Below are 15,170 nucleotides of genomic sequence, written 5' to 3'. Positions count from 1 at the left end.
GATGATTTAGTTTAATTTAATTAAAACTTTATTTATTTATAAAAAAATACAGTAACAAAATACAGTAAAATCAAATACTATTGGATTTAGTCAGTTATGAATATGGTATAAATATATCTAGCTGTAGAAAAAAAGCCAGATCCAATTAGTTAAATTCTATGAGATTTGAGGTTTACTTAAGGGTGGCACGGTGGCTCAGTGGTTAGCACTGTTGCCTCACAGCAAGAAGGTCATTGGTTCGAGTCCAGACTGGGCCAGTTGGCATTTCTGTGTGGAGTTTGCATGTTCTCCCCATGTTGGGGTGGGTTTCCTCCGGCTGCTCTTGTTTCCCCCACAGTCCAAAGACATGCGCTGTGTTGAATAAACTAAAACTGGCCGTATAGTGAGTGTGTGTGAATGAGTGTGTATGGGTGTTTCCCAGTACTGGGTTGTGGCTGGAAGTGCATTCGCTACGTAAAACACATGCTGGAATAGTTGGTGGTTCATTCCGCATGAGTTTTAAATAGCAAGATAATTATTCACAATGAAGTTTATCATGAACTGTTTGTAACCTTTTGATTTAACTTAATTTATTTAACTTAGGTTTTATTTCTTTGAATTTATTTATTTAACAGGGACATGCACAAAAATTACATTAACTTCAAAAAGGAAAGATGCATTGTGCCAGGTTGTAGCAGGATTGCTATTTTCCACCTGCAGTCCCTGGACAGGTAAACATTAAAACAATAATGCAATAAATTAAAATAATAATCCAATTAATTAAAAAGTCATTTTAAGACATACAGGCATTATGGCATATAAACTAAAACACTGACAAATCAAAAACATCTCACTCAGTGTGTACACATTTGATTTGTCAAAAACCACCTCCTTGTCAAGTGTTTAAACATCTTATAATTTGCACATGTGATTATTTCTGTTGGGAGAGAATTCCATAGATTTGTGGCTTTATAAGTAAAAGAAGTTTGCCCAAAAAAGGTCTTATGTCAAGGGTCAATACAATACCATCAATAAAATAAAAATATACCATTTTTAAAAACGTATGTTGTCAGATTCCTTAAAGGAGTCACACAATTCTATACATAGGTTTCGATCAGGGTACACACACCGGTGCCGCAAGTCGGCGGCGCCCAGCCACGACTCAGGACACATATTTCTGCCGCACCACAGAGCGCCATCTGAATTGTTTCATTTTAAATATCATGCGAATGTGTGTGTCTGGTGTGCGATACTTCCAACTGTCATGTGCTGCGCATCCGGTGTATGACCTGCTTCAGAGTCAATCTAAATATGATCAAATCGAATACAGTATGGTTTAATCAGTTATGAATATGGCATAAATATATCTAGCTGTAGACAAGGCCAGATCCAATTAGTTGCATTTTATGAGATTGGTTTACTTAATATTCTGGGGAAAAATCGACACAATAGATGAATTAATAAGCAGCATTTAAAACACATTGGATTTATTGATATTATTGCATAAATATTGTTCTTATTTGTTTAGTTTATGTTTAACTAAAAATATTTATCACATGAAGTTTATTAGTTCAATTATGTTAAAAGTGTGTCATCCAAACGGATGGACATTTTATATACAAACAGAATGCATAAATCTAATTTGTTTGGCCTAAGCATTTTTTTCGAGTGTATATTGCACTGTCATCGATATCATACAGTTACTGGGTACATTATTAGGTACACCTAATTGTTAACACAATTCAGTCTAACACATCAGCATGCATGTGGTCAGTGTTGGGGAAAGTTGCTTTTGAAAGTAATACATTACAATATTGAGTTACTCCCCAAAAAAGTAACTAGTTGCATTACTTAGCTACTTTTTGTGGTAAGTAATCCATTTTGTTACTTTTGGAGTTACTTTTGCATTACTTTTGTTTTCTTTGCTGAGGCTTGATCTCTTTCAGATTTTGCAGGGTTTTTTAAATAGAAGAGTTCTGCAATTAACATCGCACTGTATAACCTTCATCACTTTTTGAAGATCACAATTTTTTTATGATCGGATAGCTTTCCGAACATGAAAATGGTGAGTGTAATTGCTGTCCGACATGCATTCAAGACAGATATAGTAAATCTGATCGCTCAAACCACTTTATGAGGTGTTTGACTCACTCCATATGAAACTGGACAGGTCTAAATGCATCTGCTTGTTGAAGTCACATATGTACATTTCACTTCTTTCAAAATGTACAAAAAAATCAACATGTGAGAGGCTATATGACATAGTCGGCTATAACGGTGCTGATGCAAAACACAAGATGACAGATGCTGTTGCCAGATGTTCCACCCTCTATGCTTCTCTGCTTGTGAGAAAAGTTGTTTGTTATGAGCAATGGTTCATCATTTGACTTATGCTTATGGTTGTGTTATTGCCTTTGTAAAATAAAACTACGTTATGTAAACACTGGTGTATGACTACACTCAAAAAACAATTTTGCTGTTTGTTCAACCTACTTATTAAAAAATGAGTTGAAAACACAATTCTTGAGATTTTTTGGGAGAAAACTAGTTTTATGTTCAAACCACTTAAATTTGTTAAGTGAACTTAATTTATTTGTATTCAGACAATGTCAATGAACTGTGTGGACCCTGCATTTTTTACAGAGTTTAAATGAATGAAATGCTGTAATTTACTGTAAACCTTCTTATTTTTAACTGTAAAATTATAAAACTCACAGCTGCTGTTTTTTTACAGATTTTTTTTATAGTGCATGTCAAAATCTCAAGGCAATAGAGCAGTTTTGGTATGTGCTAGAACAGGAGATTCAATTTATATGCTGAAAAACAATCTACAAAGTGCGGGCTTTTATTTACACGTCTTGCATATGAAAAGGCACACAGACTCTGTCATCTGTGAGAGAAAAAATAATGAGAACACAAATAAATTGATGGGATATTTCGAAGCCAAACTCTTGTGCAGCTGAACACTGTGATGAACTTAGTGTCAAGTTAATTATACCAGGCTGTGTTTAATTTCACCGGGCTGTCACCAAACTCCACTGTGGATGTCAGAGATTATGTCATCTTTCCAATTCCTCTCCGCATACAGTTCTCCAGTGTCGGCTTTAGGGAATGATATGTATTGTGCTTTGATTATAGTGGTTCTATAATGCTTTTAATTAAAAACCTACTCTTTTGCTGTTGCAAATCTGTACTTTTATTTATTTCTTCTGTGGAACAGAAAAGAGGATATCTTGAAGAATGAACCAGTTTTTCTGGCTATTGTTTAAGCATATAACGAAGGTCTATGGAAACCAAACTCAACAATATTCTTAAAAATATCATCTTTTGTGTGCCATAGTGGACAGAATTTATAATAATGAGGTAGATTATGAAAGAATTTTTGTTTTTTTGGTGGGTTATCATTTTAAATTACACTTATAAACAGTACTGTATGCTTTTGAAAACAAGTTGGGAGGATTTCAGTGGCTTTTGTTACAGTTTTTGGTCATAAACTTGCATTTGTGAGTTAACCTCTGACCATTTCAACTCTTTTTTTTCTTTCTCAGAATCGTACATAATTTCAACTTCTAAACTCAAAGTCCAAAGAAAATGTTAGCATGTTGTGAGATTAAAATTCAGAATCACATGGAAATATAAGATAGAATACAACAGAAGATGGGCGACACAGTGGCTCAGTGGTTGGCTCACTGTCGCCTCACAGCAAGAAGATTGCTGGTTTGAGTCCCACACATTTCTTTGTGGAGTTTGCGCGCACACAGCGTTCACGTGGGTTTCCTCCAGGTGCTCCAGTTTCCCCCATAGTCCAAAGAGATTCGCTATTGGTGAATAGAATGAAATAAATTGGCAGTAGTGTATGAGTGTGCATGTGAGAGTTTGTGGGTGCTTCCCAGTACTGGGTTGCAGCTGGAAGGGCATCCACTGTGTAAAACATATGCTGGATAAGTTGGCGGTTCATTCCACTGTGGTGACCCCTGATGAATAAAGGGACTAAGCCGAAATTAAATGAATGATTGAATGAATAAAAAATATATATAATAATAATAATAATAATAATAATAATAATCATCATCATCATAATAATAAAAATAAAATGAACAAAGCAATAAAGTCCTGGTGTATAAGTGTGTGTATCTTTACCTTGTATTCTTCACATTGTGGGGACCACATCCCCAAAAGTATAACAATAGCAGTAAATTTTGACCTCGTGGGGACACTTTATTTTGGTATTAATCACACAGCAAATATATTTTGAATATTTAAAAATGCAGATTGTTTTCTTTGTTTGTACAGTACATTATGTCTATAGTAAGTCCCCATAAAGATAGCTGTGAAGTGTGTGTTTACAAGAACACAAAATTGTCTAATGCCATTGGTATGACCTAGTTGTACTCTATTAAGATGGTTTAAGAGGACACAAGTCCTAGTAATGTAAAACGCTTAAATTTTTAACAAGGTTAGGTTAGGGGTAGGGTAAGGCCATATAATATTTTTTTTCTTTTTACAGTATAAAATAAAATATGCCTATGGATAGTCCTCTAGAATTATTTACAGAAGTGTCGGTGTGTGTGTGTGTGTTACAGTAGGGTTTTTCCTCAGTTTTGGTGTTTGTCACCCCCTTCTGCTTTGACCATCTGCTGTTTCACAAACCCAGAGCTCCGACTGTCCACACATAATCTATAGGAGAATTAAACATGGCCTCTGTTTTCATAATTTCACATATTATTTCCAGTTTAACATGGTGATAAAAAAAAAAAAAAAAAACAGAAACCAATATGTGTTACTGGTACTTTTCATTTGTGGTTGCTGTTGGTGGATCAGTACGATTTTATTTTTCAATCACTGCTACATTTCCTGTCCCTGTGAGAGTCTGATTTTATGTCGTTTTATAACACCGGCATTTTAACCTTCTGCAGCATGCGTCAGTGTGGTTAAAGAGCAGAGTTTTTCAGCGTTCAGTCATAAACCAACAGCTTGGTCTCTGGTAGCTCTTTCTGTTCCTGCTCCACTCGTAAAGAAATATACTGCTTTACCAGTGGCGTTAACCAGCCTGGAGCCACTCTGGTGGACTATATACAACATTCACTCTTTATATTTTTTCAGATATTATAGTAAACTAAAGCTAAGATGGAAAGCATTGTCACTTAAAATAAAATAAACATTACCTGAAATATTATATACAGTGGAAGACAAAATGATTCGCCCTCCTGTGAAATGTTTTCCCAAGTGATAATTAACAGAGATTTTTTCAACATAATAGTTTTAAAAACTATTTTTTTTAAAAGCAATTTTTTAGTAACAAATTTCTTTTGTCTGCCATGATGACAGTAAATATTACTTCAATAGTTATTTTTCAAGATACTCAGCTTAAAGCGCAAATAAAAGACTTATTATATAAGTCTTAAAATAAAAGATTAGGTTAACAAGGCACGTTAAAAAAAAACTTCTATTTAATTATTTATTTTTTCAAACTTCTATATTAGGAAATAGACAGGGCTAGTTCAAAATGCAGGTTTATTTTAGAATGGTCAAGCAGGCAAGCAGGGGTCAAAAACCAGCATATACAGTGTAGTTGACCAAGCGAAATCCAACAACAGGCAAAAGTTTCAGGGCAGGCGGCAAAGAATCATAAACAGTGCAAGGTCAAAAACACAGGAAAGAAGAAACAAGTATGGATGGCTGACGTGAAACTGACGTTTCGACACAGTGTCAAGATACCGAAGCGCAAGTGTTTCGAAACACTGCACCGAATTATGATCTAAAACACCCAGATCCCATGACTAAAGTGTTTCGAAACACCAAGTCACGTGACTAAAGCAATACAAAGCGTATACAAATTCAGAAGCGTTTCGAGACCTGGCGAACCTGTGTTTGACTGACAGGGTCGGAAAAACTTTATCTCATGTAGCCTAGTGGACCGTTTGTGTGCACAGAGTAGCAAATCACCCGAGTTCGAATCCCGACTTGTACAAATATTCTGAAATTCATTCATTCACTTATTTTCTTTGCCGCTTAGTCCCTTTATTAATCTGGGGTCACCACAGCGGATTGAACTGGCAACTTATTCAGTATATGTTTTACGCAGCGGATGCCCTTCCAGCTGCAACCCATCTCTGGGAAACATTCATACACACTCATACACTATAGACATATATGTATATATATGTATATACACACACATACACATACATCTAATAATTAAAATTTAATATCATAATCATATCCTCTACCATTCACTCATGCTTTTTCTAGCCAGGGTATTTTCTAATAAAGTTACTCCTGTGGCTTCCAGCTAAACTTGCTGATTGAAGAGGCCGGTTTGTTCATACAATTGAATTGTGAATCACTTCATTTTATTTTAGGCTCACCTTGTTAAATACAATTGATATCAGTCTTCATTTACTGTAGATCACGAATGCGTTTTATCACAGCGAGCCATTGGCTACCATGTTTTCTGCAGCACAGTTGGACTGAAGGAACACTTACACACACACACTCTCACATGCATACACTAATCCTGTATTTCCCCTGGAGACCTGCAGATCCTGCATAGTTAATGAAGCAGGTTTTCCTGGATGGAGAGAGAAAGCAGAAGAAGAGTAGGAGAAACACTGATTTAACCCTTTCCTCATACTGATCCACAGCAGAATCAAACTCTGAATATATAATCATTTAAAGAAAACTCATGGAAGCGATGCTTGAAAAAAAACTGCTTGCTTAGATATTTGTTAAACTGACAAAAAAAATCTCTGTCTTAATGTTATTATTATTATTAATCCTATTTTTAAATATATCAAATCAAATTATTATTTCTAGAGCACACTTAATTACAACCTTTGGTCGACCAAGGTGCTGTACAACAGCAGTAGCAGGTAAAAAACACACAACAAAAATACACTACAATAAAAACAACAATATAAAACAATAGTAACAACAGTAAAGGTTTCCAAGAAAGAATACCTGGAACCGCCATTAGGGAATATTAAATGCACTCGAAAAAAGTCTTTAACATCGATTTAAAAACAGATAGAGTGGGTGCTATTCTGAATTTTAATGGTAACTTATTTCATAGTTTCGGTCCCACAACTGCAAAGGCTCTATCGCCCCTGCATTTGAGACGAGATCAAGGTATTTGCAATAGATGGTAGTCAGAATTTGATCTAAGCGATTGGGTTTGGGCCTTAGTAGTGATCAGAAAGATACGGCGGCGCTAGGTTATGCAAGGTTTTATAAACAAAGAGTACAATTTTATAGTACATAAATATTAAATATAGTATAAAATATATTGTTGTTGTTTTTAAAATAATAATAATAATATTAATAATAATAATAATAATAATAATAATTATTATTATTTTTATTATTATTAAACTGTCAAACCCAAAAAGTTGAGGTATCTCGAAACATTTGAGCAAACCGATTGCAACAAACCATTCAAGTTCAAAAACTAATCCTGAGTACTGTGAACTTAATCCATTTGATTATTATTATTCATTTGATCATTTGATTATTATTATTATTATTACTACTACTATTATTATATAAATATAATTATTATTATTTTGTTATAATAATAATAATAATAATAATAATATTAATAATAATAATAATTACAACAATAATTGTTTCTATATTACTATTATAATAATATTATTAATAATAATAATAATATTTTTTTCTTTAATTTATAATTTAACTTTTAATTATTTAATTGTATATATAAATATTTTAATTTTAAAATAAAAATGTAAATTGAATATGCAAATATAACACTGTGTATTTATATACACACATACACATGCATATATCTGACTGTACTGTATATTTATGATTGCATTTGGTCTTATACATTTATTTGTATACTGAAATGTGATTGGAAGTTAAATGGATATGAAATTAAACATGTATAAACATTTCACAAAGCTGGATTAAAAAACCCCAACACTAAACAAAACTCGAGATGTGCTGATTATTTATTTACAGAATCAAAACTTAAATCTAAACATTTTCTAAAATATTAGTCGTATGCATTTGTTCGTGTAGTGCTGCTTTAAAATTTCAGTCTAGTTAGTTTTTTATGACTTGTTTTTTATGTAGTTTATTTTTTTTTTATCACTTTTTATGCTCTGATTTTGCGTAACACAATCTGTAATCCTGAAAAATCATTTAGCATCTTCATAACGGTCAGATGCTGATGTGTTGAATTGATCTCTGAGCGTGAATTTAATTTGTAAATGACGTTCACTCTCTGCACTTTAATCATGGTTTGTTTCCTCTGTGTGTTTGTGTGTCAGTGCTGGATATGACGCTGTCCTGGACAGAAATGTGGCCATTAAGAAACTCAGCAGACCCTTCCAGAACCAGACTCATGCTAAGAGAGCATATCGAGAGCTGGTGCTCATGAAGTGTGTCAACCACAAAAACGTAAGTGTGTCCCGACAAACAAAAACTAATTAAAATAATTAATTAATTAGTTAATTATTAAAAATATTACATTGAAAATTATATTAATTATATTATTATTTTAATATTAAATGATATTACAAATAATTAAATCCTGAACAAACATTTGTTTTTTATTATTATTATTATTATTATTATTATTATCATCACAGAATAATGTTTTAAAATAAGATGTCTGGATTTTAATAATGAACTTGATGGCTTAAAAACTATAATTTATTTGAATAATAATATTAATATAATAATAAATGTAAATATTTTTAAAATTTAGATTTAGGTAACTTCATTTTGGTTTGATTTAAGACATCAATCTAGCACTGAGAATTATATATATATGCATTATTTTGTTGACAATTAAAAATAAAGCCTCATTATTATTATTAGTGATAGACCAACTACTACTACTACTACTACTACTACTACTAATAATAATAATAATAATAATAAAAACAAACATATGTATTTGTTTGTTTGTGTGTTTATGTATTTACGTAGGTATGTTATTGTCTTTATTTATTTTCTTTTATTTTTTGTTTTTTTCATTTAGTTGTTTTGGTTTGTTTTATTTTATAATTGTTTGTTGATTTGTTTTGTTTGTTTTATTTGAGTTTTTTGTTGTTGTTTTGTTTTTATTTTTGTTTTTCATTGTTTTATTTTTGTTGCTTGTTGTTTTGTTTTATTTTTGTTTAGTTTATTGTTTATTTTTTTATTTTTTTGGTGCATTTTGTTTAGCTCATGGTTGTCACGGATTGGTCAGGCTCTCACGATCCCCACTCACGAAGATCACCATCACCTGACTTCTAATGAGCACACAGCTGCATCACATTCACGAGCACCAGATAAAAGCACAGCACTCCAGTCGCTCATTGTCCGGGCTCGTCTCGACGAAAGCGGACAACTGAGCGACCACTCAGCGTAGTTATCCTCAGCTAAAACAAACGCTTTACTTACCTGTTCTCTTTGTATTCCTCCTAGTCTTCCTGGTCCACCCGAATCGTCCTGTCTTCCAGTCCTTCCAAGTCTGTGTCATCCTCTGTCAGCTGTATCTGGTGTGTGCTGTCCATCCTCGTGTATTCCTGTTACCCAGCCACGGAGGAAAAGACCCCAACATCATTCCTGACCCTCCTGGCTATCCTTCATGTGCTCCTTGTTGTCATTTAATAAACACCCTAACGTTTCCTTACCTCTGTCTCCTGTCCGCTTCATAACAGAAGCCCGGACCCATAACGACGACAACATGAGCACCCCCGATCACTTTCAAGAGCTGGTGGACCAGTTGAAGCGGATTCTACAGCCACCAGCTCCACTTTCCAACGCACCACCAGCACCGAGCACTTCCGCCTCCACAGTTTCTTCTTCGGCCCTTCCTTCCAGTCCCATGGCCCGACCAGCGCCCTACTCAGGCGGAGCGGGGGAGTGCAATGGTTTTCTGTTACAATGTTCCCTCATATTCGAAATGCAACCTTCTCTATATCCCACAGATAAGTCAAAGATCGCCTACATCGTATCACTACTCTCTGGGCCTGCACTTAAATGGGCTGAGACGATCTGGAACCAAGCCGGGCCGGTCATGAATTCCATCACTACCTTCACGGAGTATTTCAAAGAGGTGTTTGGACGTTCTGATGGGGAAGTAGCCGCTGGAGAGCAGCTGTATCATCTAAAGCAAGGTACTCTATCTACACAGGAATATGCTCTCCGGTTTCGCACTCTAGCAGCTGCAAGTGGATGGAATGAGAGATCGTTGTTGACCACGTACCGGCTCGGCTTGGAACCCACTCTCCGAATCCAGCTGGCCACATTAGATGATACTATGGGTCTGGAGAGATTCATCCAACATTCTCTCCGATGTTCCGATCGTCTCCGTTCCTATCAACAGGACACCATCACCCCCCTCGTCTGCACTCCTCCAATCGCCTGAGTCAACAGCCTCTCCAGAACCAGAACCCATGATAATAGAGTCTGGAAGACTGACATCAGCGGAACGACAGAGGAGGCTGACCCGGGGTCTGTGTCTATACTGCGGTGTCAGTGGACACACCCGTATGGAGTGTCCCCTTCGTCCCATTCGGACTTCAGTGAGTGTATTCAGTACGAATATTGAACAATGTAAACCACTTACTACCACCGTACAAATAACTACTGCCTCTATTTCTCTCCTTGTCACAGCCCTCATCGACTCCGGGTCAGCAGGGAACTTCATCTCCCAATCCCTCTGTCGTCAACTCCACCTACGTACTGAGGCGTCCTCGCATATATACCAGATACAACCGATAACCCAGTGCACTCGATCTTCGACCCGTATCCATCGACAATGCGAAGACATCCTTCTTCAAGTGGGGTTGTTACATCAAGAGAGGATTCAATTTCTGGTTCTGGAGGGTGCAAATATGGACATCATTCTAGGGCGCCCGTGGCTGGTGAAGCACGATCCCATCATCTCTTGGGGCACAGGAGAGATAAAGAAATGGGGATCTGGATGTACACCTACCTGTTTTCCAAATCTCCCTCTTCAAGGTCGGAACCCCCATTTCTTTGTTTACAACATCGGTCGAGAGTCCTCCTGAGAAGCAGTCTATCCACATTCCTAAGGAGTACAGCTCCTTTCATGATGTCTTCTGCCCCAAGAGAGCTTCCCAGCTACCGCCGCATCGGCCATGGGACTGCGCGATCGACCTAGTTCCAGATGCCCAGTTGCCAAGAGGTAGGATCTACCCGCTCTCGCTTCCAGAGAATCAGGCAATGGAAGATTACATAAGGGAGGCTCTGAGTCAGGGGTACATACGTCACTCAAAATCACCAGCCGCCTCAAGCTTCTTCTTTGTGGCCAAGAAGGACGGAGGGCTGCGTCCATGCATCGACTACAGGGTCCTAAATAACGGTACAGTAAAATACCGATATCCCCTTCCTCTGGTACCAGCCGCTTTGGAACAGCTCCGCGAAGCTAAAGTCTTCACTAAATTGGACCTCCGCAGCGCGTATAATCTGATAAGAATACGTGAGGGGGACCAATGGAAGACAGCATTCGTGACCCCTACTGGCCACTATGAATATGAGGTCATGCCTTACGGTCTGGTCAACGCCCCCTCCGTATTCCAAAACTTCATTCATGAAGTCCTCCGGGAGTTTCTTCACCACTTTGTAATAGTGTACATAGATGACATCCTCATTTACTCCCGGAGTGAGGCCGAACATCGCCAACACGTTGCGGAGGTCCTACACACATTGAGAGAACATCACCTCTACCTCAAAGCGGAGAAATGCTCATTCCACCAGAAGTCGATTCATTTCTTGGGATACATCATTGACCAAACCGGTATACGTATGGATGGGAAGAAAATTGAGGCTGTTCTATCCTGGTCAGAACCCACTTCCATTAAGGAGCTCCAGAGGTTTCTTGGGTTTGCTAACTTTTATAGACGGTTTATCAAGGACTACAGCAGGATTACATCACCTCTCACTAATCTCCTCAAGGGTAAACCCAAAGGACTGGAGTGGACCAAAGAAGCAGCCGCAGCCTTCCGCCTTCTTAAGAAGGAGTTCACAAGGGCCCCACTCCTGACTCATCCTGACCCAAATCTTCCTTTCGTGGTGGAAGTGGACGCATCCACCACCGGCGTCGGGGCAGTATTATCCCAACATCATGATACACCGCCCCGACTGCATCCCTGTGCCTATTTCTCTCGGAAGTTGAGCCCGGCGGAGCAGAATTACAGCATAGGAGACAGGGAGCTTCTAGCAATCAAGCTAGCCTTGGAGGAGTGGCGTCACTGGTTGGAGGGAGCCAAACATCCGTTCCAGGTGATCACAGATCACAAAAACCTCCAATATATCAAAGAGGCCAAGAGACTATGTCCACGTCAAGCCAGATGGTCACTTTTCTTCTCACGTTTTGATTTCTCCATTTCCTATCGTCCAGGACCCAAGAATCTAAGAGCAGACGCTCTCTCTCGTTTACACGAGCATCACGATCATGAAGAACTCCCAACGAAGATTCTTCCCGAACACATCTCCATTTGTCCGATCACCTGGAACGCTCCTCCAGTCGTTGCCACTCCGGAAGCCCCTGCTCCGCCGGGATGCCCTCCTCATCGGCAGTTCATACCACCTGAACACCGGGTAGATCTGATCCACTCCTTACATACCTCGCTAGGCACTGGACATCCAGGGATCAACAATACTCTCTCGCTAGTATCCCAACGATTCTGGTGGCCAAACATGGCAAGGGATGTGAGGCAATATGTTCAGGGCTGTAAGGACTGTGCCCAATCCAAGAGCCCACGTCATCTACCCGCTGGAAAGCTCCATCCCTTGCCGATTCCGAACCGTCCCTGGTCACACCTAGGAGTGGACTTTATCACTGACCTCCCCTCGTCAGAAGGTAATACCTGTATTCTAGTCATCGTAGATAGATTCTCAAAGTTTGTCAAACTAATCCCTCTGAAAGGTCTTCCCACAGCCTTTGAAACAGCCGACAATATCTTTAATCAAGTCTTCAGGTCATTTGGTATTCCAGAAGATATTGTGTCGGACAGAGGTCCACAGTTCATCTCACGTCTATGGAAAGCCTTCTTCAAGCTCCTAGGTGTGGCCGTCAGCCTCTCTTCTGGATATCATCCCCAAACCAACGGGCAGACAGAGAGGAAGATTCAGGAGGTGGGACGGTTCCTGAGGACCTTCTGCAGTGGTCACCAGAGCTCCTGGAGCCAGTATTTGGGCTGGGCAGAATATGCCCAAAATTCACTGCGGCAACCCTCCACCGGACTCACGCCATTCCAGTGCGTCCTGGGCTTCCAACCACCGCTCTTTCCCTGGGATGGCGAACCATCTGATGTCCCCGCAGTGGATCACTGGTTCCGGGAGAGCGAGAGAGTCTGGGACGAGGCTCATCAACATCTGCAGAGGGCAGTCCGTCGAAGCAAGGTAACCGCCGATAGAAGAAGGTCTGAAGAACCCAGATACACACCCGGACAAAAGGTGTGGCTATCCACCCGGGACATACGCATGCGACTGCCCTCTCGCAAGTTAAGTCCCCGATTTGTTGGTCCCTTCACCATCGTGGAACAGGTTAACCCCGTCACCTACAAACTACAATTACCCTCTCACTACCGTATTCACCCTACATTCCACGTATCACTCCTGAAACCCTATCACGATCCTGTTCTTCCCTCCACAGAGCCTGACCACGAAGAGGAACCCCCTCCTCCACTGCTCCTAGAAGAAGGAGCCGTCTACGCAGTGAAGGAGATCTTGCGTTCCCGACGTCGTGGTGGCCAGTTGGAGTACCTGGTGGACTGGGAAGGGTACGGCCCCGAAGAAAGGACATGGGTTCCCAGAGCTGATATTCTCGATCCTAGTCTCATGGTGGAGTTTCATGAGAGCCACCCTGAGTTCCCAGCGCCTAGAGGCAGAGGGAGACCACCACGGCGTCGGAGGTGTCGGCCCTCAGGAGCGGGCCCTGGGGAGGGGGGTACTGTCACGGATTGGTCAGGCTCTCACGATCCCCACTCACGAAGATCACCATCACCTGACTTCTAATGAGCACACAGCTGCATCACATTCACGAGCACCAGATAAAAGCACAGCACTCCAGTCGCTCATTGTCCGGGCTCGTCTCGACGAAAGCGGACAACTGAGCGACCACTCAGCGTAGTTATCCTCAGCTAAAACAAACGCTTTACTTACCTGTTCTCTTTGTATTCCTCCTAGTCTTCCTGGTCCACCCGAATCGTCCTGTCTTCCAGTCCTTCCAAGTCTGTGTCATCCTCTGTCAGCTGTATCTGGTGTGTGCTGTCCATCCTCGTGTATTCCTGTTACCCAGCCACGGAGGAAAAGACCCCAACATCATTCCTGACCCTCCTGGCTATCCTTCATGTGCTCCTTGTTGTCATTTAATAAACACCCTAACGTTTCCTTACCTCTGTCTCCTGTCCGCTTCATAACAATGGTTTATTTTTTATTTATTTATTTGTGTGTTTTGTTTTGTTTTTGTTGTTTTATTTTTGTTTTTGTTGTTGTTTGTTTTATTTTTGTTATAGTTGTTTTGTTTTTGTTTTTTGTGTGTTGTTTTGTTTTAGTTTTATTGTTGTTTTGTTTTGTTTTTTGTTGTTTTGTTTTTTGTTGTTGTTTTGTTTTGTTTTATTTTAGTTTTTTGTTGTTTTGTTGTTGTTTTGTTTTGTTTTATTTTTGTTTTTTGTTGTTTTGTTTTTTGTTGTTGTTTTGTTTTGTTTTTAGTTTTTTGTTGTTTTGTTGTTGTTTTGTATTGTTTCAGTTTTTTGTTTTGTTGTTTGTTGTTGTTCTGCTTTGTTTTATTTTAGTTTTCGTTGTTTTAGTTTAGTTTTTTGTTGTTTTGTTTTTTGTGTTGTTTGGTTTTATTTTAGTTTTTTGTTGTTTTGTTGTGGTTTTGTTTTATTTTGTTTTATTTTAGTTTTTGTTGTTTTGTTTTATTTTTATTGGTTTTGTTGTGGTTTTGTTTTATTTTAGTTTTTGTCGTTTTATTTTAGTTGTTTATTGTTTAGTTTTTTTTTTTAGTTTTTTTTTTTATTTTATTTATTTTTTTGTGGTTTTATATTTGTTTTTTTGTTTTGTTTTTGTTTAGTTTTTTAGTTTCCAGACAGTTGGTCAAAAAGGCAAATGTTTTAATTGTTGTGATTGAAAAATCATAGTTGTTCTACTAAATACTGATCTCTTAACTTTTCTGAATTGTAAACATTTTGCATTATGTTGTC

At 38.4% G+C, this 15,170-nt stretch overlaps 1 protein-coding gene across 7 annotated transcripts in view; it reads left to right on the top strand.

The window, feature by feature from the left end:
• mapk10 (mitogen-activated protein kinase 10) overlaps window positions 1–15,170 on the top strand; it is a 144,297-nt gene that overhangs the window by 69,672 nt on the left and 59,455 nt on the right. For all 7 annotated transcript variants that reach the window (XM_056445807.1, XM_056445808.1, XM_056445811.1 and 4 more), the window contains exon 4: window positions 8,274–8,403. In XM_056445807.1, the coding sequence (XP_056301782.1) occupies window positions 8,274–8,403 (130 nt within the window). The remainder of the gene's footprint in view (window positions 1–8,273; window positions 8,404–15,170) is intronic.

Source organism: Danio aesculapii, chromosome 21 (assembly GCF_903798145.1).
Source record: "Danio aesculapii chromosome 21, fDanAes4.1, whole genome shotgun sequence".
In the NCBI taxonomy this organism is placed as follows: domain Eukaryota; kingdom Metazoa; phylum Chordata; class Actinopteri; order Cypriniformes; family Danionidae; genus Danio; species Danio aesculapii.
Note: the sequence above shows the minus strand (reverse complement) of the source record. Positions and strands in the feature narration are given on the sequence as shown.